General features: G+C 35.9%; 1 protein-coding gene across 1 annotated transcript in view; it reads right to left on the bottom strand.

The window, feature by feature from the left end:
* Positions 1-495: 495 nt before the first annotated feature.
* Positions 496-26,371, bottom strand: part of SEMA3A (semaphorin 3A) — a 164,173-nt gene continuing 138,297 nt past the window's right edge. Inside the window, exons 12-17 of the mRNA XM_012568879.5 lie at positions 23,790-23,881; positions 20,927-20,968; positions 15,372-15,529; positions 12,107-12,174; positions 6,329-6,471; positions 496-4,795 (exon numbers count right to left, since the gene is read on the bottom strand). Of these exons, the coding sequence (XP_012424333.4) occupies positions 4,340-4,795; positions 6,329-6,471; positions 12,107-12,174; positions 15,372-15,529; positions 20,927-20,968; positions 23,790-23,881 (959 nt within the window). The 3' untranslated portion in view covers positions 496-4,339. The remainder of the gene's footprint in view (positions 4,796-6,328; positions 6,472-12,106; positions 12,175-15,371; positions 15,530-20,926; positions 20,969-23,789; positions 23,882-26,371) is intronic.

The following is a 26,371-nucleotide window of genomic DNA, read 5'->3' as shown; positions in this document are numbered from 1 at the left end:
TAAGTTTACCAAAGGATACAAGACTATGTTGGTAACAGACAGAACCTGATTTATTCCACTTGCTTTCTGTGCAAGCCACTTCCCAAAGGGAAGCAGCATAGCTGTCCTAAGCCATTAGCATTGCACAGAGTGAAATTTCATCAAGTACAGCAACTTGGTCATATTCATTTGGCTTCCAGGCTGATTTACAGTTTGGTTCATGGACAGAGTGGAGAGTGGGGGTGTGTATATGTGTGGCTTTATCTGCACAAGCTCAGCAGCTATGCCAAAAGATAGGCTGAAGATAAGTTCATGCCTTTCATTTCAGGCTTATTAGTTTGCAGCTTTCAAAAAAGAAACAAAAAATGCCATTAATACTAATAGCAATCCTTCTGGCCTAATAAACAGAGCTCATACACATTGATAGCATTATATTGGCAACAATGCACTCCATATGCTCATGGAGGTTACAGGGCACATTTCCGTGTAAACAGTCAAGACACTGAACTTCAAATATTTGGAAGAAATGTTTATTTAACAACTGAATACATGCTAAAAGAAATAATTTACAGCAGCAGTTTCATTACACTTTCTCTCCAGTTTTCTAGTTCCCATCTGAATTGAAGTGATAAATACAGAAGTGGAATTATTTACTACCCAGTGAGAAATAGTTGTTTAAAGAACAAGCGCACAACTCAGGCACTGGTATAGCAAATAAACCACCTTATCACCTGTGTGGCAAAATCTTGCATTTTAGTATTTTGCTGAACACACCGAAACGGAGTACTTCTAGATAACAGTACCTTACACTGTACCTCCTTATCTAGTCAAAAATATTTACATCTCTTTTGACTAATGTGTAGGTAGCAAAAACTGAACTATTAAACACATACCATTGATATTCACTAAATAATACATAAAAAGGAACAGTAAATGCGCATTCACATGCATTTAATTTAATTTTTTTTACATAGTGACTTTATTGGGTCATGAAGATTTAACTTTGTTTTGCAAAGATGCATGTTTTCTCAGCTTGATGTTATAGTTTAACATAACCATACAGTTTTTAGGAGCCATAGAATGAATTCCCATTTCAGTGATCTGTGCAAGTGCAAAGAGTAGATGTATAAGAATAAAATTAAATATATTTTTTTCCTTGCAGATGGATACCTTAAAACAATGAAAATAGATCTTTCTGGTTATAAATGAAGTCCTTTATTTCTCTCCAGCTTAAACACAACTTTTTACTTACTTCTTCTAAAGTCTGTAACTAGAGGTTTAAAGGGATTTATTGGCCATTTACAGAAATACCATTTTAATCTTTATTTTCAAACTTTATGTTACTTTTAACAATAATGACATAAATGGGGGTATGAATCTTGCTGAAGCTGCAGACCATCTTTCTATACATTAATTCATTAAGGCCTATGCTTTTTGAAAATACGTTAATTTCACAGCAGTATTAAATGTTGCTTTAACTTGACCATAACATGAACCTAAAAATCAAAAATTTTCACTGTTAGCTTGATCTTTTGCCCTCCTCTTTATATAAACAAATACAAAAACTTAAACAAGACTATTCATGTCAGTGAGGACTGGGCTGAAGTTTGGAAGATATGATCATATCAATTGTTTAATGAGACTGCCAGGTCATAGTAAAAATGTTGCAACTTCTGTAATTTTGTTCCCACTGATTATCTCTCTCAGTATAGAAAACCATATCTTAGAATTATGACTTTACTTTCCTCTTCAGGCATTGTGAAGGAGGATGGTTTTGGTTCGGTTTTTTTTAAGCAGTTCCTATTGAACCAGTTGCTATGAACATGGAAGAGAAAGAAAAGTTACATAGAAATTCCATGAAATTGTAAAAAAGGAAACAAAGTGAACTGAAATCAATTGGAAGTTTTCCCACTGAATTCTCTGAGGTTTTTTTTAGAAGTGTTTCCTTTTGTAAGAAAAAGTATTGTAGTAACTAGATGGTAGACAATAGCCATTCACAAAAAGCTAGAGAATGTTCTGTGATTAAAATTAAATAATTCATTTGACAACAGTGCTCAGAAATAAACCATAAACTGAGTTAAAAAATTAATACTTCTGTTCAGAAAAGTACATAGTTGAACATATATTTTAATTCATCCATATTCAGCACATCATGAAATAATGGGAATTTAACAGCAAACTGAAGTTCACAAGAGTCAGGTTAAACATAACAGAGACTTAAAGCTGCTTTAAAAATAAATTCCCAAGTGCTTTCTTAAATCATGGCCATACAGCCTTGTCCTAGATTATTCAATGACTTTTTTCCTGAAGAAATAAATGACAAAAAAAATCCTGCAAGTTCATCCCCTCCAAAGCATTCAAAGGGGACTGAAGTAACTCGAATCTTAGTGAAAATCCAATTTCTACAGAGGCAAGAAGCCAAGGCTTCACTGAGGAGAAGGATACTTGAATTAGTGAGCGGCAAGGAGGCTTGGGCACATTGTGAGAGATGCTGTCACAGCAGTTGTGTTATATTGCGTCTGATAAGGCTGGTTGATAGTGTAGAAATAAATTGATAAATTAAATACCACAGAGTGAATAACAACAAAACAGATCAGTCATCAGTGTAGACACACTTTAATATAAAAGCTCCTTTAGCAAACTAAGGATTTTGTTCTACTAATTTTCCCCACAATGACATTACTTGAAATTATGTCATTTACAGACTCTACCAAGATAAAATATGGGAGGCTGGAGAAAGATGATCTCAAAAGAACTGGACACCATAGAACTGGGGACCAAAGGCACATCTGTGCTGAGGTGAATAAATCCACTACTTATAACTCTAAACTGACACTCGTGATGCAAGTACATTGTCTGTTTCACTCTGTTGCTCTCCTGTATATAGAATAAGACAGAAGTGCAGGACCAAATTTTCTGTTAGTGTAAACTAGTAATTAAGCTGAACTTCACCTATTTACTACTTCATCAGATTTCACCCACGGGTAAAATTGTCCCTCAGATCTTAAAATGGGAGCTGGCTTTGGGGTTGCTGTTTACGTGGCCTGTTTAGTGCTGTTTCTGTGCGTTTTGGTGATCTGGCCCACGGAAAGAACAGAGCACTGAGAGTCAGTAGTGTGGACAAATCTCTACCACAGAGCTGGGAACACAACTCCTTAAACTGAATGTGAGCTTTGCTCATGGGTATATGACAGTCTTTGAGCATCAGTATTTAAATATTAGCATTCACAAATATGAACCGAGAAAGCAAGAGTGTAATTAGCAGAGGGTATTTTAATGCTATTTGTTTTTTTAATTTAAAAAAATATACAACTGAAAATCAATGCTCTCCTCTTCATTGGTTCAATCTATAGCAAGGTATTAACAAGTTGAATAATTTCAAATACCATACTTAGAAAAACAGAATGCAGAATACTTCCATGCTATACAGTGACTTTCATGTTAAAATAGCTTAGTTTAAAATCGCTTTGAAGTTACATGTCATATAGATTATTGACAGGGGAGGAGGTTAATTGCACTGTGACCAGCTCCCCTGGAAGTTTTCCCAAACAAAAGAGTAAAACAGTCGTAATTGGAAGTTGTCTTTTTTCCTCTAAATCAATAATTAGAAAGTACAATATTTCTAAGACAAAAAGTCTAATCTATTTTAGAAAGGAGCTAATGTTTGCTGCATATTTTTTCATGGTACGTTTAAATTATACTTTTAATAAAATACATCTTTAGATCAAAGCTGAAAGAAGTCATCAGTAGTAGGCCAGTGTACTCCACATTTTTTTTCTTCCAGATGATGGATGGCTTATGTTGTTCAGATTTCCACAATTAATCTCATTCAGTATTGTTTTTCCTCTTCTAGCACATATAAACAGGAGAACTGGTAGACAAAACAAGAACAAAATCCATGTGTCCAATCATGTGTTTAGATGTTCATCAGCTTAATGAGTTCATGCAGTTTTATATAAGTCTAGAAATGGTAGTGCTGATGATGAAAGGTGGGATTTGTTTTTCTTTCCTGTAAGACGACAGCATGAAATACACTATTTTCTTTATATCTCCATCAAAAGAGAAAGCAAAACTTGCCTGCTGAATACTTGCAGAAGTTTTTGAGCAGTAACCTAGGTGCAGGTGAGTTATCATCCTTGAAACTCTGGTCTTTCTGGTCTTAGAATCAGAGCAGAGAGGAAGGACTTGCTAGGAAAATTAGAAATGGATTTAATTTAAACCTAGTGGAAACTAGTTTGAACTTTCCACTCTTGTAAACATCCACATAATGCCATGAAAAAGTTCATGAATATTGCATTTTTTTCCAGTTATCTGTCTATACAAGTTTCTACTTGGATGAGGTTCCTAGAGGTAATGTAGCTCAGACACTACGTGGTGCCCTCTCAAATTCATGGGTCCTCCTGTTTCTACCTTTTTTGTTCTCTTGTAGGTGCTTCCACTTATTTGGGTTCACCTGCGCGTTGGCAGGCCTTTGCCGGCGCTGTTTGCGGTCTCTTTTCCAAACCTGCTCACAGAACTCATCCATTGTGTTCAGATTGGGGTGATTGATCAACTGCATGAAGTCTCTGTACCAGATCTTTTGGCTGGGGGTCATGCTGTTGGTCGCATCCTTGATCTTGGAGCCATCACCATCTTCTTCTTTATGGAGCAGCTCTTCCAGGTGGTCATTATCTATCACCTCCAGGGTCACCTTGAGCAAGGTTTGCATGAAGCCATGCTCCACAGCGTGGCAAAAATAAACACCAGAGTCTCTCCGGTGAAGACTTCGTAGCAAGAGGCCCTGTTCTGTCCGGATCACGTGATCACCCACTTTTATCTGTATTGGGAAAAAGTGGTAATTTCAATGGTTATTTTTCATACATTTGCCAGATTATCCTCTAACCATCCTACTTCTTTATTACTGCTCCTTTTAACTGGTAAGACTTGGCCAAGAATTCCAAAACCCACAAAAAACCCTTTGCCAGTCATCTGTTACCATGAAAGGCTCAAATATTTTGGAAAAACTGATATAATGCCAAGAGTTTTGGGAATTAGGAATTTACTCCTTAGTAACTACTGCTGCTGAACAAAGATCTGTTTGAACTATGTCAGATGAAGTTGCTGGAAAGATTATGGAAGATCTGAGCCTATAATCAGCAGAGTAAACATGGATTCATTTGGCTGTATTACTGAGGTCTCGTTATCTGTTAGTCAAATCTAGATCCATTTGCAGGAAAGGTTCTTTGTCTTCCTGTTGCTCCTTACTACAAAAACCATCATGCATAGAAGTGGGTTCTGCCTAAGTGGAAAACTGACAAACAAGCAACTAAGGATCAAATCTAAAAATTTTAATATTAAAAAAATCAGCTGTTCAAAATACTGTGTTGTTTTTTTTTTTTAATTAATTCATATCTAGGATGTAACTTCATTCTCTAAATGCAAATGGTGCTGCAGTCAGAACAGACCTGTGCATAGAGCTGTTTGCTGTTCTCTTAACTCAGAATAAATTCTTAATAATTTAATACTTATTCAAACAAAACAAAAATACTTAAAGCAGCTAATGTAACAAGTCTGAACATGCTTTAAATATATGTATGTATACTTACAAATATTTCAATTCAACATAAAAGTGTTTGTTCCCTAGCTTGACCTCCCTACCTACCAGAGTAGATTGCTCTCTTAAGACATCTGTGACCTGGCTCGAACTTGAAATTTTCAAACTTGAAAATTTCGGTGATTAATAACATAAGAATCTTGGTGACAAGAAAATGAGAAAAAGAAAGTATCAGCTTACTGTAATGCAAACAGGGGAAAATAAGTGTTTCTGCCTCAAAGAACACTGCTTTTGATAAAAATAAAAGTTTCTATAATCTTGTGTCCACTACAGTTCTGTTCTTCATTTTGACACTGTTACCTGCAGTAAAGTCTCAGAGCATGCAGCACATGGGATGCTCCTGCCAGACTGTGCTTCAGTCAAACAATATGATTAGGGGAAAGCAGGTAAGCTTTTTCCCAAAGGCAATTTTAAGGCCTTTGTGATATTTAAGTTCATACAATCTTTATATGATGTTTCAGGTGACAGTTGGATAGCTTTTTCTGTTCCTGGGATCTCTGATATAAACCAGTGCTTTGTGCAGGGAGTCTGAGCAAGGAGAGGATATGAATGCTTGCTGCTGTAACAATCTGTAAAACCTATCAGGGACCTTACAGGATTTTATGGTAATAAGAGTGAGAATATGCTGAAGAACAATGGAAATCATACATTCCAGAGAAGTTCTGCTCAACTTATATTATTCTGGGAAGGACACAGACTAAATTCTATCTTTATAGAGAAAATTAGTTGCATCTTTTTTCTTTTTTTGTACTGTACCTCTTCTTTGCGATCATCATTTTGTTTCTGGAATTGCCAGTAGACTACGGCACGCTGAGATTTTGGACTGCACTCAAGGAAAGTGCTGCTATTCTCTACTCCATAGATAATCTTTTCCTCCAGGGCCTGACCACTTGGGTTATCTGTAAAGCATGAAAAAAAAAGAAAAAAAAATTTACCATGAAACTAACCCTTAATTGCTATGTAATTTTTTTTGTTTAGATAAAAACAAAGATAAAAACTCTTAAAAAAATTTCCATATCAGTATACCATTTGAAAAATCTCCATCAACAACCTCTATCTTTGTAAGGAACATGGTAGGTTTTTTGGCTTACTGTTTTTCTTTTTTTTTCTTATTGTATTTTAAACCTTAACAGCTGTTAACATCTCAATATATGAAGTTAATTAATTTAATTGTGAAATTTTTTTAAGTCTCATTATTATTCATCAAGGAAAACATCTAGGACATGACAAGAATTTTTAATAGCAATACAATGCAAAAAAAAAAAAAATATGCAATGCAAAAACTCAGGGTGTAGTTGCAGAATGTTTGTAATGATGCCTCCTGGGCTCTATGGTCATAATACTTTAGAGCAAAGTAATAAAACATGAGGCTATTTAAAAGTAGAATAATGTGTTTAGATTACATGGCATGCAGTTTGCTGAAACTGTTAATGACCAGGAATAATGTTTTTGAGGAAACGATTTTCAATTAATCATTTCCTCTCATACTGATATAATTTATGGAAATGTAATGAGGTTAATAAACTAGACATTATGGGAGGGGAAAAAGAAAGTTAAATAAATTACTTCCTTTTGTGACAACAATGTTTCAAGATATTCATCAACTTTGCTGGAAATATCACATAGCTATAGGACTTATATGGTATTTGATTCTTCTCCAATACCACAGAGGCTTTAAGGTATCATGTTTCAACTCCACCTTAGCTCTCTGAAATGGACTTAAATGGCATCAGAACAATAATCCTGAAGAGTAGATGAGGAAGAAGGGGATGGGGAGGAACTGTGTTGGTCTTATGAGGTTTCCTGACTCCTTGACATTCTCTTTGTCTTTCTTTCCATTTTTCACATTTGATTTTTAGCACTGGAAATCTTTAAGGAACTAGTTTTGATGTGCTTTAACAGGAAAATTATGTCTATTTAAAACCCTATTTAAAGAGAAATCTATTGTCCAGTTTTGTTTGCTCCCAACTGTGCCTTTCTTCTACTGGCCATGTTGTTTAGCAAGCACAGGCTGTTTGTTAGATGGCTGTGACAAAGGTAAAAGTAAAATTGAGCTCCTGACTTATGCTGATACAGAATCACATGTGACTTTCAGCCCTGAGAAAGGATGGCAGAGGGGATGTGGAGCAGAATAAGGATTGGTGCTTGCCCAGTTTTCAGTAAACATAAAATGGCCCATTAACAGTAAACAAATAGGAAATGCTTGCCTTCCTCTGCTGGATTGCAGACATTTTAACCAAGTGAGTGAGGTGTTCTATTACAAATTGAGTGAAACAACTTTTATGACATCTCTCATAAACCATATTCCCATAAAGAAAATCAGTACAGCAATGGGTCAGGAAGACAGGGAGCAGTGAAGGAATGAATTAGAAAGTAAAGGAGCAAGAGAAAGTAAAACAGCTGCTCTAGCCAAGTTGGTGAGGTCTGAGATGGAACACAGGTGAATTTGTGTCATTGAAACAGAGGAACTAGAAGTATGTGAATAGATTAGCTGAATAAAATTAGAAGTGATAAGATAAAGACTGGAAACAATAACTGATGGCTCCAGATTTAACACTGTGAATGTCTGACTGATGTACTGAACTCTTCTGTTTCAAGTTAGATGCTCTACTTACAAAGGAACAAAATTCACATGGCTGAGCAGGCAGTCAGATATCCTCACACAAAGAAAAGCTGCTTGATATCTGAACTGGGATCCACAACAGACAGCACACACAGGCCTTCAGCATAATACAGTAGATAATATCCCCTTTTATAGCCTGGGGCACATATGTTACTGCTCCAGTGATGTGTTTCTGGGAAACAGTGATTTACAGACTTCCATAATAAAGAATGGAATCACAGGGATTTCACCCCAGGATGCATGCTCTGTCTCAGGCTCCCATTTTAAACAATAGCAATCTGATAGTTTGGGTATTTGTATTGGAAGTAAGAATGTCAAGTCAAATTTCTAAGCCTAAGTGAACTGTGAGTCTTCAGCATCCTAAAAGGACAATTTAACCAGCAGATTACTCTTTAGGGGGCTTGCAGCTCCACTTCATTCTATTTTCCTGAACATGGCTTAGTTCAAGTGAATTACACAGGGGCAGAGCACATGTTACACTGTTCTCATTAGATCCAGGGGAGGCAGTTTTCTAAATCATACATATCAGTCAAAAGGACAAAACCAGGTATTTCTTTGGTAAAAGTCCTATGAGTAGCAGAATGTTTTTAAGTACATAGAGAAGTTTATGCTGGAAAACTTAGGCATCTAGAATGGTCTTAGTATCTAAGAATCTAGTAATGAGTTTTATTAGAAAATGTGCACTCTGACACCATTTCAAACTTTTGTTTCCTTGGAACTGGTCTATGACATTCTAGTGTGTTAGAGAAAACCATGGCAACTGGGTGAAGTCCTCTTTACATTTCTTCACAGCTACAGAAAACACAGTGTGGGTGACAGACACACATTGAGAGAAAAAGCCTTTTAGAGAGCTTTCAAATTCCATTTCCATGATTTGAAGGAGCAGAAGGCAGGTGCAGAAATGTCTATGAAGTTCATATAATATTGAGCACGTGGAGTGCATGAAAGTAAGCAGTGATGGAATAATCACAGGATCAGAATGCAGCTCTGGGACTGAGAAGCTGAAGAGACTGGATGGAAGAATGAAAGTCTAAGAAGTTCAAAAAAGCAGCTGGAGGAATTAGAAAATTATAGAAGTCATGAAGTTGGTAATGAAATTCAGCCCAAAATCCTGTCTGAAAGCAGTAATTCCCAAAATGAACCCAACAGCAGTATCAGTTTACTACCCTGATAAATATCCTTTAAGTACATAATTTCTGACATAACCAAAGAAGTATGAAAGGCTAAGTACCTATACCAAGATGGCTTTGCAGATGAATGAATCTCACAATACAGTTTATTCAGAGTGATTCTTTGAACTTCCCCTGGGATAAATCATGTTAATAAAAAAGCACCTCTTCTTTAACAAGTTCTTCTTCAAAGCACCCCAAACTTTATTATTTCTTGATAGCTCTAGTATGTTACACTTTATGTAACATTCTCCTTTAGCTGCCAGAAAGGTGACCACACTTTTAGATTTAAACATTAATGTCTGTACAGTGAAGGATCCTCAGCACTCTCTAATGTTGCTGTGCAGTCATATTCTACTTCTTATATATTTACATTGAAGAGCAACTGAAAATGTTACATAAACCTTATTAAAAATATTATTGCTTCAAACTGATTGCAAAGTTGGTTTCTGCAATGTCCTTAAAAGTCATACGCTAAGACAATATACTTTTTCCATGGTTTTGTTGGTTCAGATGGAGAATCAATTGACACTTCCTGTAAATGAATCTCTAGACAAGTAGTAAATGATTTTTTAGGCTTGCCTTTTGGCTATAGATAAAACCAATTCTTCATCTGTTGTACAGAGAACTACTGGTCACAAACAAGGAAAAAACAGCATAAATTGGCATAGGAAATTCATAGGCCATGCAGTCATCTGCACTATTTACTGGTGTAAATGACAAGTAAATATAGGAAAATGTAATAAAATTACAACTCAAGTGATTTAGAGAAAATTTCTTTTAAGACCAATCTAAAACATTAATTAAGTTTTATGACAGTGCATCCTTCAAGTCTAGGATCCAGAAATGGATTCCCTCACTATTTTTTGTAACTTACTGATCCTTCTACAGCTGTCTTATCTTGTTTCATATTTGCTTTGCTCATTTTGGCAAAGCTGTATTAAAACTCCTTTTGATCAAGTCTGCCATATAATAACTTTGTCCAGACCTTGAGTTCTCATGATTGTATCAATGAAAAACTGCATTTCTGGATTACTGTAAAACTGGAATACTCTCTTCCCTTTGGACAGAAAGTATCTTTTTCAGACAAAAATGTTTGCCAAATATTGGAAGACATAAACCCAAAGTGTTTTGAAATACATTTTTCATTTATGAAAATAAAGAACAGACCTACAGTTGTATAAAGCACAGCTAGCAAAGGTTATAGAGCATTAAAATGAAGAGACCTGTGGTAGTAGACCAGTTCATAGTTTTTAGGACTAAAATGTTCAGCGACTAAAAACATAAAGCTAAGAAATGCTTCTGCTGGTATTAAAATCAGTGTTTAGTGGCTGGTGAAACTTTCTTATTGTGGAACTGAAAATCTCATCTTCAATATAAGGATTGTCTTATCTTTACTGTGTAAGTATTACCTGATATCATGCATTAGGAAATTTGTGAGCTTTCTACTAGTCACAATTGACTATTTCAAATCTAAAGTAGTTCTACATTCATGAGTTCTCAAAATGTGACAACTATATACTGACCACAGTCTATTCATGCACTTTCAAAACTCCTTTGTCCCTCTGATCAATTTGGCCTGAATCTGCCAATCAGAAGTGAAAAGAAAAGCCATAGTCTATCAGCTGTGAGTTTCAAATGATTGAAAGGAAGACAGAGAAAACTACTATTGGTAGTGAGTTATAGCTAACACAAAAGTAACATTTAGAACTATTTACCAGTTTTGCTATTACATGGACTGGAAGGACAAGAGGATTTTGAGGTATCTGCATTTTCAGCCACCTTCTTGTTTTCCCAGTGGTTTAACTCTGAGGTTAGGTCAGCTGGTTAGAGGATGGTGCTAATAACACCAGGGTTAAGGGCTTGAGGGGCCCTGTATGGGCCATTCAATTCAAACTCAGAATATTCTACATGAAAAGTTCCTGTAGATGTACCAGAATCATGAGGAATCACTTTTTTTCCAGCAGAGGGAAGCATTGCCTAAGTAGTCTCTTCCCTTACAGCAAAATGGGACGTTTTTAATTTTCTGAGTGAAGGTCTTCTGAGAAGTTTGGCAACAAATCAGTAACTGTGAGAAGTTTGTCAGTCAAACAAGTCAAAAAAAGAAGCTGATCAATACACTGTGAAAATGAAACAGCTGACAAAAAAGCAAACCAAAATATGTCTAAGAAAACCCATGCTGAAAGCACATGGGGAGATGCCTGCTGCAAGAACATCCTGATCTTCAGAGCTTTTAGTCTGACACTTGCAACAAAGGTCACTCCATGTTTTGCCAAGATAGTTAAAACACATTTGGTTTGTAATTTGATTTTGTTATCATCTTACGCAAACTATGTACAGCAATGTAGATGTGGACATATTTCTTGATGTCATGAAGGAAATACAATTCCTTTCTGATATAATATGCCTAATGCAATGGTATGGTATTATCAGGGAAGAGAAGCAGGAAAATTAAAATGCTTAAACTGTTTATCTGAGGAAAACAACAACAACAAAAAAAAAAACAAAACCAAAAAAAAACCCCAAAAAAACCAAAAAAAACCTCAAACCCAAATAGACTTCAGTGTCTGATCTAGGCCATTGTAAGCTATTTAAATTGGGATAATGATGTATTATATTCATCTTTTGCAGATGTTCAAGACAATTTCACCAACAAATCATTCACGTGCTTCCTACCCTACTTGTGCAGAGTCTGTAAATTACATAGAAATGAGCTGCAGTTCAGTTGTGCCCATAACTCACTGTGATGCTGCAGGTCTGAGCAGTGGGTGAGCGGGTCCCCATTTCGGATGTCTTGTCGTCTGGTGCGCCTGCAAAGATCACGTTTGAAATCTGTTAGTGCCTTTCCCAGTGCTCAGCAGCAACAAATGGAGCATTCATATAATTACAGAGGTCACAAGTGCACCTAAACAACACTAGGAAGGAAATTATATTGTTACTACTGCGTTCTGTGCATTATCATTTTGTAGACTCAGGCTTTATTCTTACAGGTGAAGGCTTCAGAAACTGGTAAATACATGCCTCTTGCTCTGAGATACTAAAGAAATAAATAATGTTCAATGCTAATTATTAGTATTAAATAAATACCAAAGAAAATAAAAAAATTAAGTCTATTTTGTTTGGGCAATACTGGTCACAGATAAATTTAATTCTTGATTCACAGATACAAGGACTGCTGAAGGATTAGAAAATATACTGTAAAGTTTAGCATTTATCAAAAGTACACAATTTTGCAAGTACAGAATACTTATGAGTATTGCAGCATCTTTTAGATAGATGAAATGTTAAGATGGGTGAATTTGAAAGAATGGTAGTGCTGTATTTTCTACAAAATCTAAAGTAAAAAGTGTACATAATTTCAGCCACCATGGGTTTTACCGAAACACTTCTGATGAAATCTTTTACAAAACTGTTCTAAATTGCCTCTAGAAAAAAACAAAAACTTGAAAAGTAAGATTTTGAAATGCCATTTATTCTGTCTTTTGTAGCTTGAGTCTGAATTCTACCTTTAAGTGAATGTCTTTTTAACTCAGTATATTCTTCTCCTAGTTTGAATTCTACTGGCTCTTTTGAAAAACATGTTGATCTGTGCTAAAAAAATATTGTATTTCATTGAAGAGAGCTTTTAAATACAGTTTTGTTTTGCATGTGTTTTTCTCTCTTTGTCTGCTCCCAGTTTTGTTTAAATAGCTGTGACACAAAATTCAACTGAGCCAAAGAAAAGTGTTTCATATGAAAAAGAAAAAAAGAAGGAGGCAAACAAAGATGTGTTTCAAGTGCGAGTACTTTACTTTAGGAATCGGAGAAAGCCTGAGGGCTTGCAAAATTAGAGGAGAACAAAGAGGATTAGGCTGCTGAACAATGCTGCGATTTCAGATTATGGTATCCAGCAACGGATATGCAAAAGTCAAGTAGCCTTGTAAAAAGCCCTGTTGGTCCCTCCCTTGTGACAACAGCCCACATTTTTAAAAGCCATTGTTCTGCAGCAGAGACCACTTCTCTTCTCCACACCAGCCCTATTTGCAGGCTCTCACTAACAGCCCAGCATCAGCACATACCAGGAGCTCTCACAGAAGCACAACTGAACTGCTGAGTCCTCCCGACTGAAAGATTTTAACCAAACTCTTTTCCACTGAAAGCTACTGAAACGTTAAGCCTGAAACTAATTGTGTGAAGTACAGCAAAAGCTTTCTTTTCTTAGAAAAAAAAAAAACAACTTAGATGAGCATTTTTATTAAAATTTTGAGTTAGGACATCTTAGCACAATTTAGTAAGAAGGAATCTTCTGCTGAATGATATATGATTAAAAAGTGTAGGAATCATTATTTCCAATATCTTCATATTACTCATTACCAATGACAAAATCACACCCAGGATATAAGGAACCATAAAATTTTGCTATCCCTTCCTAAATTTTGAAAAAGCACATTTATAGGATACAATTTGCAAAAATAAACTCTGTAGAAAGACTCATATTACTGTCAATGGAGTTTGAATGAAATGTTTAGTTGAGATCTCAGAAAAATGTTGCATGTATCACCGTTGTATCAACACAATGATTTATGAAATATGAACTAGAACACATCTGCACAGGGTAAAGAGAAGAGGTCACACTACAGGAGCTCTGAACTGTCATTTAGACTTGTAAAAGCCACAAAGAAAGAAAAGCAAATAAAATCATGGCTTATAAAATCTCACTTAAAAAACAAAGAAGAAGAAGAAGAAAAAGAAACAAACAAAACCCCAAACCCTGAGCACAACTATGAGTAAAACATCTGTACAATTGCTTCAGGAATCCATTTTCCCAATATTTCTGGAGCCTAAAATTACAAGAATTTATTATTAGGAAAATGTTGACATTTAAGCTGTTTCCAGCAATGCTGATTTTGTTGTCACTGCATTCTGAGCTGGCTTGAGGCAATGGTAGCAGGTACCAGGTGAACAGAGGATCCTCTCTCCCAGTAACACAGACCTCTGCTGCTGCTGCCAAAGGAAAACTGAGGGGAAGGGGCAGACACAGCAGCTTTTCCTTTTATGTTTTTCAGATCCCAGCTTCCCAGTACTAACTTTTTCTTTCACAGTGGCCTCCAGAAAAGTAAATTCTGCACCCCAAGTTTTTCCTGTAGCTGTGCAACCCAGTTTGGCCCCAGAAACCCCCACCCCTTAATCTCTGTAAGAAGAGGTCCCAGTCACTTTACCCCTGATGCCAGCATGAGCTCCATCTGCAGCAGTAAGTTGGAGAGATAAGGAAAAGACAAAGAGCCCTATTTCTTCCATCACTGTAAGCAGAGGAATGACAGGATGATGTGCTGCTCTATGGATCTTGAGATTGGCTGGGAGTAGGAATTTGTACTAGGAATGCTGAGAAAGGATGAGGTTCAGGGATAGAGAGTAGCAGAAAACAGTGATTCAGTGACTCCTCGTGTTACTGTCTCCTTGAGCTCAGAGGCAATACTCAACCATATTGATTTCTAATACTAAAGAACTTTTCAGAACAAATCAGTCTTTCAGACTCTCATTGAAAACCTCACTGTTCCCTCTCCTTTCCTTCCTCCTCCAGAGAAACTGCCATGGTACCAGCAAAAATAGAAATTAGCCCATGTAGCTGAGAAAATTTGACTGGCTCTTCTCTTGGAACGGGTCCTTTATTTCCTAAAGAATTTCACAAAAAGCTTTTCTCCTATTGACTCCTCATGTTAGAGAAAATTATTTTTTCTTCTTTTTGCTGTTTACCAATGAACATAAAGTTTGGAGTTAATTTCAGAGACAACTCTTGTCTGAATGTTTTCCTACAGGAGCTTTTTAAGCCAACCCAAGAAGTAGCAGTGGTCACTTTAAATCAACCAAGACTTCATATTGCATGTAGCTCCCACAATGATGTTTTCTTTGGAAGAGAAAGGGTTCCAGTTAACCATCCCTTAAAAAAATCTCCAAAGCCCTCTGGTCATATGGAGACCATCAGTTAAAACAAATAGCAAACCATGCAGACATGCAGAATTGTCCCTACCTCTTAGCAGTGGGGAAGTAACGTGAGCAGGAGGAGCCGTCCCAGGCACAGTAAGGGTCCCTTGCAAGGCAACACTCAGCACAAGCTTTTCCATACACATCACAGCGGTGCAAAGGAAGCTGTGAAACTCCAGTGGCTGAGCCAATGTAGAGCTGTTGCTGTTGTAAAAATTAAAAAAAAAAAAAAAAACACAGTTAAAAAAATATTGCAAATTACAATTTTCTTTTTCTAGGAAAGCATTAAAGTGTTATATAATCATCTGTTAGGATCCTTCCAAATGCAATAAAGGATCATGATCCTGATGTATACTAAAGGAATGAGAACAGAATTGTCCCCAGGGTAAAAAAAAAAAAATCACTGGGAAAATACCCAAAGTCAGTGACAGAACACAATGGAGAACATGCTTTTGAATGTGAACAAAAAGAAAACCTTCAACATACATTTCCTAAGCATTACCTCAATTTATGTATGTGAGGGGGAAACCCAAAGTAAATTATTTCAGACTGATCATACAATATTTGAGTTTGGATGTGGTGCTATGCATGGACTTCTTTGCATGTCTGGTAATTCCAATGTTTTGTACTCTTTTCTGTAAGTCACATGATTTAACTGGAACATATCTTTAGTGAGGGGAGAGGCTTTGTTTTATTTTGGATAAAAACCAGTGTTGAGTAGAAGATGCAGTTCAAATGCAGAAGTAAATAAAAAAACATGCATACAAAATGAAATACAGCTTTGCATAGCATCACAATAGAATATCTTGTCTCTCTCAATTTCCTCTCTGATGTCAAATTCATGTGGTCCACTAGGGAACTTGGCCCCCAGAGGGATATGAGAATACTGAACTTCTGATCCCATGTGAAAGTCCAAAGAGAGATATTTCAGATTAGGAATAATTCACAAAGAAAACAAATATTAGTGGGATGCAAAACTAGGGGAACACTAAATAAATAGATACACAAAAATTCAAGGGTATAATCGTGGTTTGGAAACACTGACATTTTACTATCAAACCTTGTCACTCAGCACCCACAGTGGACTGATGAATACCTTTCTTCAAGGTCCTACTCCAAGCAGTCCCATGAGGAAAATATAAATATGTATTAATTTTTTTTTTTTTTAACATAAAAGTGGTGTGAAAAAATAGGATTTCAAGAAATGGGATCAGAATTCTTCATCTCATGAATTGCAATGTACCAGAGGCACCATTTTCAGGGAATTCAGGGATGGGAGATGGCTATGGTAACGTACCAGCTAGACATAATGAGCACTGGATAACAGGAGATAGCAACACCAAAAACACTCCTAAGAGGTGTTGTGTTAACTTCTTTCAGAGACAGCAGCTTGGCAGTTTATACAGACATATTAATTGTAACAGAAACATCCCGTGCATTTATATAAACACCGGTATTTTCTCAAGGAAAATATGACAAGGAAAGCCCCAGAGGAAAATTCACTGGCAGATTGAAAACTAAACCCTTTCTAAGCAGCTGCTTCCATCTATTATAGCTGGGTTATAAACCCACATTCTCCAGGCAAAAGTCTCTGACCACACAGGGCTTTACACAAAGCCTGAACTGTACAAACCCATCCCAGTTGGTGCTGTAGCCTTGAGAAGAGAGGACAGGCAACAGACAGGATGAGCTGCTTCTCTCTAACTGAAGTGACTTAATCAAGTACCCACCTTAGGGCTACATCCTGCAGTAAAAAGAGCAGCAATCCAAATCTTAGGTGACCTAACTGCTTCTCAAGGGACGCCTCTTCCCTTTACTGATTATTGAGGCAGCATAGGTCAAATTAGAGCTTCAATTAAGTATCTTAAACGTCCAGATGGTATTGATCTGAGTCCTGTGTAATTGGGGCATTAATATCTGTATAAGCATGTAGGAACGTGTAGTGCAACTAATATAAAATCAACCCAGAGAATGCACATGGGAAAATAAAGAATGGTGTAATGGTTTCCTATGTACCTCTGTAACCAATTTTATTTTATAAAAATCCCCTCCCTGATTTCTAATAAATGTCTTTAGAATTAAAGAATGACCAGAAACCTAAGGAAAAAAAAAAAAATGAGGCCAAAAAAGGGTTACTTAAAAACTATATTCCTTGTAGATAAGTTCATAGTTCAGTCAGTGAACTGCAGCATATGTTTCAGGTGCTGCACAGCCTTAAGGCTGCTGCCTTGTCTGCTGCTCTTCTGATCATGGTTTTAGACTCCAGCTGGTGATCATTATTCTGGACACTAACAATATAAAAAATCCAGGCAGTATGAAATTCAGAAAATAGAAATAGAATTATTTGCATCAATGGTCTGACCTTACTTTGCCATACCACAGTCAAACTGCCTTTTCAGCTGTCTCTTCCAAGACATTGTTAATTTAATGAATGAGATTATCAGATCAAACCAGAGAGTCAAAAAAAAAAAAAAGTTGTCCTCTAAAAATTCTTGCACCAGTATCAGAAAAAAGAAAAAAACTGAGGACACTAATATTTTAAGCAATCCAGTGGTTTCTGTCAGCCCCACAGTGCTGCCCAAAAAAAGCAGCCTTTCCCCAGACAAAGTCAGACAAAGAGATAACAGAATTCGGAAGATGTAATGCTTAAGAGGAAGAACTTACACAGAATTTTTAAAGGAACTTTAGGAAGCATGAGATTCAAGTACCATTTGATTAATTTAATGTCTTGAGAAGCAATGCAGAATAGTTCAGTACACTGTTTGACTGATATATTCATTTTGAGCTGGTCCTTTCTGTACGCTCATTATGGACAGAAATGTTTATCTCTGAATAAAATTCAGTACTTGGTACTACAAAAGTAGTCACTAAGATACTTCTGCCTTGCCTTTCCTTGAAAACCTTATACAAGAGAAACAAAGCTCTTTGTAGCAATTCTCCTGACAAGGACTTGTTCCGCAAAGGATCTTCTTGTCCTTTTCCCACGTCACAAGAAATACAACAGCTTTTTCAAGGAGCATCACAAACCTGATTCTGAGAAAAAGTTGAAAAATTGCTCTGCAAAAAGTCACCTTTGATTGAAACCCAGGTTGGACTTTTTGGCCTACTTCCATGTTTGTAAAGGAAAAATTATGGAGCTTCACCTGGCAGGCTCAAAGCCAAGAGGGACCATGTCTCCCACAGAACTGTGGGCTGAGGCAGCTGCAGGGTGCTGCAGTGGCTCAAGGATGCTCTGAAGGTTTGTGTCTATTGGTAACAAAGCATAAACTGTTTAAGTGATAAGGTTACACAAGCCTAGGGCTCTGAACACAATCAGGAGGAATGTGTAGCTTCTGTGAGAAAATATAATTCCTGTGAGTTAAAGACAACAGAGTGGAGAAAGAATGTATTAAGGCATAGTCTTGCACATAAAAGCTAAATTTCCTTGCTCAAAGCCACTCTTGCTCAAGGGCCAAATGCAGACTCAGAGAGAGAGAGAGAAAGACAAGAGCTTTAGAGCTTAATATAATTTAAAACCTAAGCTAAGTTCCGCTTCTGAAGAATTTGTAGATTTTGGTCTTTAAGAAGAGTAATTTGTAACATAACATATTGGCATGATGGCAAAAGAGGTAGCTTTGAACAACCAGAATAGTAAAACATTTAGAATTAAGGAGAAACTCCCTGTATCATGTTTTTATAATTGGACGAAAGATTTGTTAGTGAAAAAATAAAATGAAGTGATTATTTTTAAGGCATTCAATAGAACATGCTGGTTTTACTATTTACATTTCATGCTCTGGCTTTCCACAATGCATAGAATTATTGTGCTGTTTATATGAAAACCACCCTGCTTATCAGAACACAATGAGTAAAGTGAGTTATAGAACTACAGTATTTTAAAATCATAAATGCAAAGTGGAAACATGTTGTCATATACTAATTTCATACATACTGCCAAAAGCTTGTCATAGTGTATCATGATTCTGTCATTTTTAGCCTGAGGCTGGTTGATTTTTCATGAGTTTTACTCTGCCTGAATAACTTGCGGTTTATGCTCTTTTTTAGCTTCAGACAATTTTAGCAGTGTAAATTTGTTTTCAGAAAACTCAGAAAAAATTGTAATCTCTCCTGAATAACTAAAGATGATTTGGAGGAAAAGCTGTATGAAAATGCATGGTCAATTTTCAAATATGATTGGCTGCTTTAAGGGAATGCACTTATAAAAATAATCCAAAGCAGAGCATTTTGGTATGATGTGAACATATATACAACTTGACAGGTCTGTTTTTAAATATCCCAGTATTCAATAGTACCTTTCTCTTTGTCCTGCCAGTTTTGCTGATTTAGGTGGTAAACTGCTAGAACAGTGTCCCCCCCCCAAACATTTTCTGTCAAATACATGAATGCTTTCAGACAACTTTCCTAAAGATAGTGAATTCAGAGTTAAATATGCAGCATTTCAAACATAATATTGGGCTCTGTCCATTACAGAATGAATTCAACTTCTGTTTAATAATGTATAGAGTGAGGTAGAATTTACTAAATTTTACTTATAACGTGCACAATTTTTAGTGCATCTAGTCCTGAAAGTAATACCAAATCTCCTCTTTCCTGACAATGACATGAATGAAAAGAAGTTCCTTATATTTATCAAATTAGCCTCCAGATCAGCACATATATGAAAAAAAAAAAAAAAAAAAAAAAAAAAAAAGGATAAATTTGACACTACATTTTATGTCTCAGACTCCTGAGACAGGAAATGACAGGAAATGACAGTGGCTGGGATCCATCCACCTAATTCCAGGCAAAGCTGGAAGATAGGCCCCTAATACCCACTTCATTCCTGGACTGCAAACCTATGTTCTTTGCACAACCACATAATTTATCAACTGCTTCACAGATTTGCTTAGAAATACAGGAATCACCTTTACTGTAAGTCAGACAAAACCTTACCTCAATCCATCAAAAAGTTCAGTTCATTTTAGTTGTGGTCTCGTTTTATAATACGTATCTTTTCTATAAGCAGTTAGCTATTAGTGTACTCAACAGAAAGTAGGAAATATAAATTTTGGAGTGCGAAACTCTTGTCTTAACCACATCACTGAACCAGAAGGCCATGGAAAATTTGGACTGCATCAGATCTGTTGATCTTTTGTCAAAGCTGAATGATGGGAATGGAATGGGCATAGGACAGAAAGACAGCAGGATGTCTCCTTTCCATCCTTTGCTTCCACCATCTGCATTTTGTACCAGATTATTCTACAGTGACTAGAACTTGTCCCATTAAAGACAGGCATCAAGTTTGGCCACTCCTTTTGAACAGTCTCTCTGTCATGGAAGCATTCTATAATGTGTATTTTTAATTTTTTTTTTTTCCTAGAGAGCCACCATATAGCTGGTTAGTTTGTATTTAGTTTCCACCTTACCAGTAAGCAACACAAACTAGGCTTTTCCTTTCCCCATTGCACATCACATTTTCCTGAGAAACTACTGATGTTTATGTAAAGGGATGGGATGCTGCTGCTGCAATTAATATGTCTCTGCTGACTGCCAAGTTACTGTCTCTAGAAGACAGAGACCAATAAATATTTGAATGAGATTTAAAACTTGTGCACATAGTACCTGCTTTGTGGAAATCTTCATTGCTGAAATAATAGTGGGTTCCTAGGGAAAAACAGAGTTAAAATATAAAATTAGCTATAAACATAAAAAATATATTATAATACCATTTGTACAAGGTAGAAACCCTGAAATTAAACTAGAAACTCTATATCAAGTAATAGTCCTTCTTGTCATTTGCAGTGGAATAATTTCTAGCTGTAAAGGAATTAGAATGCATGTACATATCTGGGTGCATCTTTGATTGCTAGGTTGATTGTAGATATTTAATTTTCCATTATGAATACAGTTAATTGCGATCACTTTTTCACTAGTTCCACATCTTGAAATTATCTACACCTAAAACTAAAATTGCATTTCAAGAACTTCCCAGGTAACATGAAAATAATAATGGCTATATGAAAATTCATAGATACTATCTATTAAAGGTAATAACACTGAAATAAGCAACTTGTTGTAAGTGTATGGAGGTGAAAACCCCATTCCTGTGCAATTTTATTCATAAGAACAAGTTTTATTCCCAAGTATAATCTTTTTAACTGCTCCACACTATTCACTTACGAAGAAGATATATGTATTTTCAGAGCATGAAACCAATATGAGCAAGAGGTTCTTAGCACTCTGGAATATCCATCATTTAATCACTGTTACAACTTCCAGGTCCAGGTTCTTGGATGGATTTTAATTTTAAAAGTGGCATAATTAGAACACGTGCAACTCAATTGTGTATGAACTTTATTCCATCGAGAAATCTGCAATTGATCCTACACATCATACTTTTGGTTGTGTACATTAATAAAGTACTTATTAAGCCTTTACACTTGTATAGTTTTCAACTTGCTTATCCTGAGAGAATTTGACATGGGTGAGTGGATGGTAAGCATGGACTTGCCTTTACAGAGGGGTTAATAGACCTTATATTAGAAATCATCAATTAAATGGAACATTTGAATGAAAATTGAACTCATTAGTTTGTTTGCTCAGCTGTTCAGAGAAATATTGCACAAATGGGACTTAAAGAGGCATTTGTTATCAGTGCTTAACATCAAAATACATTGTACATGATGCACATATACTCTCTGCAAATCAAGAAAACTCACATTTGGATGAGGTACATGTAAAATCTGTTGGAAATTCCCTATTGAAAGATTCATATCTTATGCTCAAAAACTCTCCTTATTCCACTGAAATACATAAATTCATTATTTAAGGCTTAAATGAATGTATAAAGAGATAATTGAGCTTTCAACTAAATCAGAACAACAAAATACAGTCGTGCAATGAAAAAAAAAAAGTAAAGGAAAATTCCAAATTTGAATTTGCCATTAACTATTCTACTTCTGCAAAACCTTTCTGAAGTAAAATTAATTCCATTTATTTTCCTTCTTTCACTTTTATATTTTTCTGATCTCCTTTAGCTTGGCACTTCTATCTGTTTCAGGGAAGAGACTCATATATTATCAACAATTTCCAAATTACCCTGTGTTCATGTGATGTAATTTTGCATGTATAAAAGTGAAAAAAAAAAGTAGTCTCATTTTCTTCTCACAGTTTCTAATTTAATGTTAAAAAAAAAAAAAAGTACCCTAGATTTCTGTCCTCAAAAAACCCCATGGATTGCAAGAACAGGGACACACATTTTTCAGAGGTATCTTGCACTCAAAACAGAGTTTCTGAGCATGACTGCTACCAGTAACAGCAGGAATGCCCATAAGAAGCTCTGTTTAGCTATCTTGTCTCTGCTCAGAAAAAAAAAGGTGAAGGGATGGCAGTGGAGTTTGATGAGGACGTGGTGGTGGCTGGGCCCCCTGGCAGGGCTGGGGCACGGTCCCTGTCAGCAGAAGAGGCTCCAGGAGCATGCCAGCAGCATCTTCACACTGTCACACCAACCCTGTGCTCCCAGCCAGGGATAACCCCCAGCTGCTTGGAGACAGGGAAATGGTGCCATAAAACGGCACTGACAGGAAGAGTAACGTGGGGAATGTAAATGATTCGTTGTTGTGTACAAAACACGAGACATCCCTGGGTTCTGTCTGGGAAGTGTTTGAAAACTTTACTCAGCCCTGCCTTGCAGGGCTGCCTACGGGATGCTGTATTTTTTAGATGGCTCAAACAAGAAATAAATGGAGAAGACTGATTTCACCAAAAAGTATTAGAGTTAGGGGTGTTTATGGTGCCTTGTGTCAAACCATGAAAATGAGACCCCAAAGTGACCTTTGAAAATACAAACATTTTGTTCCTCAGATTATTAAGCATAAGAAATCTGGACAGATCACTGTTTCTCCTAAAGTATCTTCTTAGTTACAATATGCTGATAGTCTAAATACTTTTGAGAGTTTATGCAATTATAAATTCGTATATTGCATATCACAATTATAAACTCATATATTGCATATGACAATTCGTATATTGCATATGCAATATGCAAATAATTGCATATTGCAATTATAAATTTGTATATTGCATATCACCTTGCATATCAATATATTGCATATATAGCATTCAAATATTGCATATAGATTAGTATATTGCATACCATAAATTCATATATTGCATATCATGGGGAGAAAACAGGCATTGTTCCCAGACCCACACAGGTAGCTAACTCCAGCATGCAACAGCTCTAAGATTTAGAAATACTAATTTACTTTTTAAACCACTGAACAAGAGCCCAGAATGCCATTTCTTTTATCATTAACCTCCAGCTCGCACTGAAAGTTTATTTTGACTAGTGTCGGGGTCTCTAAATGACAAGCTAATTAGAGGGGTATGCCAGGCTACTCCTTGGCTAGACTGCAAGAAGTTGAGTTTGCAGCTGTCCACAGAGAAATCTACAACCTGACACTTGAAATTTAGCTGCACTTACCCGAAAGACTGTCATTTCTTCCAGCAAGACTTCCTCTAATTCGTGCCAAGTCTCCTTAGGAATTGAAACCACTTTAAGAACTGTTCCAATATCTTGAAAAGGGGAAAAAAAAAAACCAAAAACCAACGGTTTTCAGGTGCTTAAGATGCATACTTCTGCTTTGTAGCAGCCAGAATTTCTTGTAGTATATAATTATTTCACATATAAAGACTATGAAGCTACTTATCTCTCAGCACTCATTCAAAAGAACTGCTACTTAAAATAACCTCAGAAAACAATTAATTTCAGTAGGACATTTAAGTATTTGAATTATCAAAATGCAACAAAGAAAATGCATACTATTATAGTTATTAAGGATAGACAGCATTGAAATACTATTTAAGTGACAGTATAAAATGACAGATTCATGACTGGGGAAGGAAATGCTCTGAATTTACCCAGGTGTGTTTTATAGTCCATTTTGAATATGATGTTTTTCTTTCTTAAAATGCATGTGAAGATACTGCAGTATGGCTATAAAACCATCTGCACAAACATTCTTAGACAGATGAAGCTGTTGGGTCTCTTAAGTACCTGCAATCTTCCCTGTGTCAAACAAAGTACCTAAGATGTATAAGCGCCTTAGGGAATCTATATTTCTCTGTGTGTAAGATGTTGATTCTTCAATGAGGAGTGAAAAGCATACAGTTTGTGCTTTTGGTTTAGAAATAGGTGTGTGCCAGCATTTTAGTGTTATATCAAATTACATTTTTTGAGTTTTGCAACAAGCTTTAAAATGAACAAGGGCAGCACTTGAAATTCCAGAGGCACAGCCTTTGGTTTTGTGAACATGGTTGAGACTAAAAACCATCTCTGCTATTCAGCTTCTGCATCTGTAATTTATTTCTTTGTTTCTATGAACACGATTTCCAGGAAACAACAAAAGCACAAAGAACCATTTCTAGGTTGGCACATATCACTGCAGACTCTCTGAAATGGAAACAATCTGTATGCAACTTTTCTTTTTAACTAGTCAAGTGTAGTGCCATGTAAATGTATCACAGGTAGAATAACTATGTCCCCAAGGACTCTTCATGTTGCACATCCTACAGCTTTAATGGTTTAGGAAAACACAAGGCATCTTAAGTGGATAAATTCTCAAATAACTATAAAGGTAGACATTCTTAAAACAAGAACTTAACCATCAATTACACAAAAGCATATATATACACATTTTTAAAGTATATATAATTTGTGGGTGTTAGCTGAAATTTCTGAATAAAAAGATAACAACTCTCTACTTCTATATCTAAAATATACATAAAATGGAGACAAAGAGATCACATGCATTAGAAATGTTTTTATAGGGCAACTGACTTAAAAGCTATTGATTAAATAAAAAGATTCTGGTACTTAACTTTTTTGCATGATTTTGTATTTAAATATTCTAGAAAACCTGGAATATCATGTTGAAATGAGATTTTTCATTTTTCCATCTGCTTCCCTTTAAGCAGATGTTGGTTTCTAGATACATATTTTTTGAATTTTAGAATGAAGCAATTTCTTTTCCCCTGGAATATGTACATATGTTTTCTTTCATTAGCCAAATATTCACATATTCTTTAAAAAAACACAAACCAACAGTTATTTCTTAAAGCAACACAAAGCAAAGCACATATTTCTTTTTATTTAGGCTTCTACATGTACAAATTAAGCTAGTAAAAGATACTAGATAAGTGGGTTTGGATTTGTTTTCATTATGATCACTGCTACTAATTGACTGTATTTAAAACAAGAAATATTGAGAATGTTACAGAACAAATGCAATTTAAACTTTAAAATAATAAGAAAAAATTCCACATTTCTACTACAGAGTAATTCAGAATAACAGATAAGTAGTTATATTTGTAATTTAATTGATGAGCTAATTTCCTTAATTATCCTGATAATATGATGACTGTGGTTTTGAGGAATATACATTTTAAGGGTGAAGAACAGGGAGCTTTGACATAATAAATATAGCAGTGTAGTAGTGTCACAACTCTATTCTGTGTCAGACTAGGACTGTCCTCAGTCACAATCCATGAAATGCCATATCCTAGAAATAAAGGGAGATTTTTCATAAAACAGACTGAGTGGGCATTGAGCAGGCACAAGTTTCTCATCATGTTTCAACAAAAGGTCAGGCTTTTAAGCAGCTCCTGCAACAATTACAGTTGCCTGATCTCAAGAAAGCCTCTGAGGTCAAAGATTCACTGAGTTAATCACTGTGGAGACTCTGGTCAGACCACAAGTACCAAAGTGGAGCTTTATCTGACTTCTACATCAAGTTTTACAGAGTAGTATTTCAAACAATTTCATACAAACAGAATCAGGCGTCTCCTTTAGGATCAATAGGCTCTGCTTAGTAAGATAAGATTACTGTTATTAATTAGCCCTACTGACAGAGGTACTTTAACTGTGCCAAAGGATGCCAAACATTAGACCATCAGGATATCCATGAAATCCTGTTTTTTTCTGATTACTTTCAAGCATGCTGATAGGATTTTACTTTCATTGTGAAACACACTGGTACAATCAGAGTGGGAAAGAAACTGCTCAGC

Source organism: Taeniopygia guttata, chromosome 1A, assembly GCF_048771995.1.
Source record: "Taeniopygia guttata chromosome 1A, bTaeGut7.mat, whole genome shotgun sequence".
In the NCBI taxonomy this organism is placed as follows: Eukaryota; Metazoa; Chordata; class Aves; order Passeriformes; family Estrildidae; genus Taeniopygia; species Taeniopygia guttata.
The sequence above is the reverse complement of the archived record's forward strand: the minus strand, read 5'-3'. Positions and strand labels throughout refer to the sequence as shown.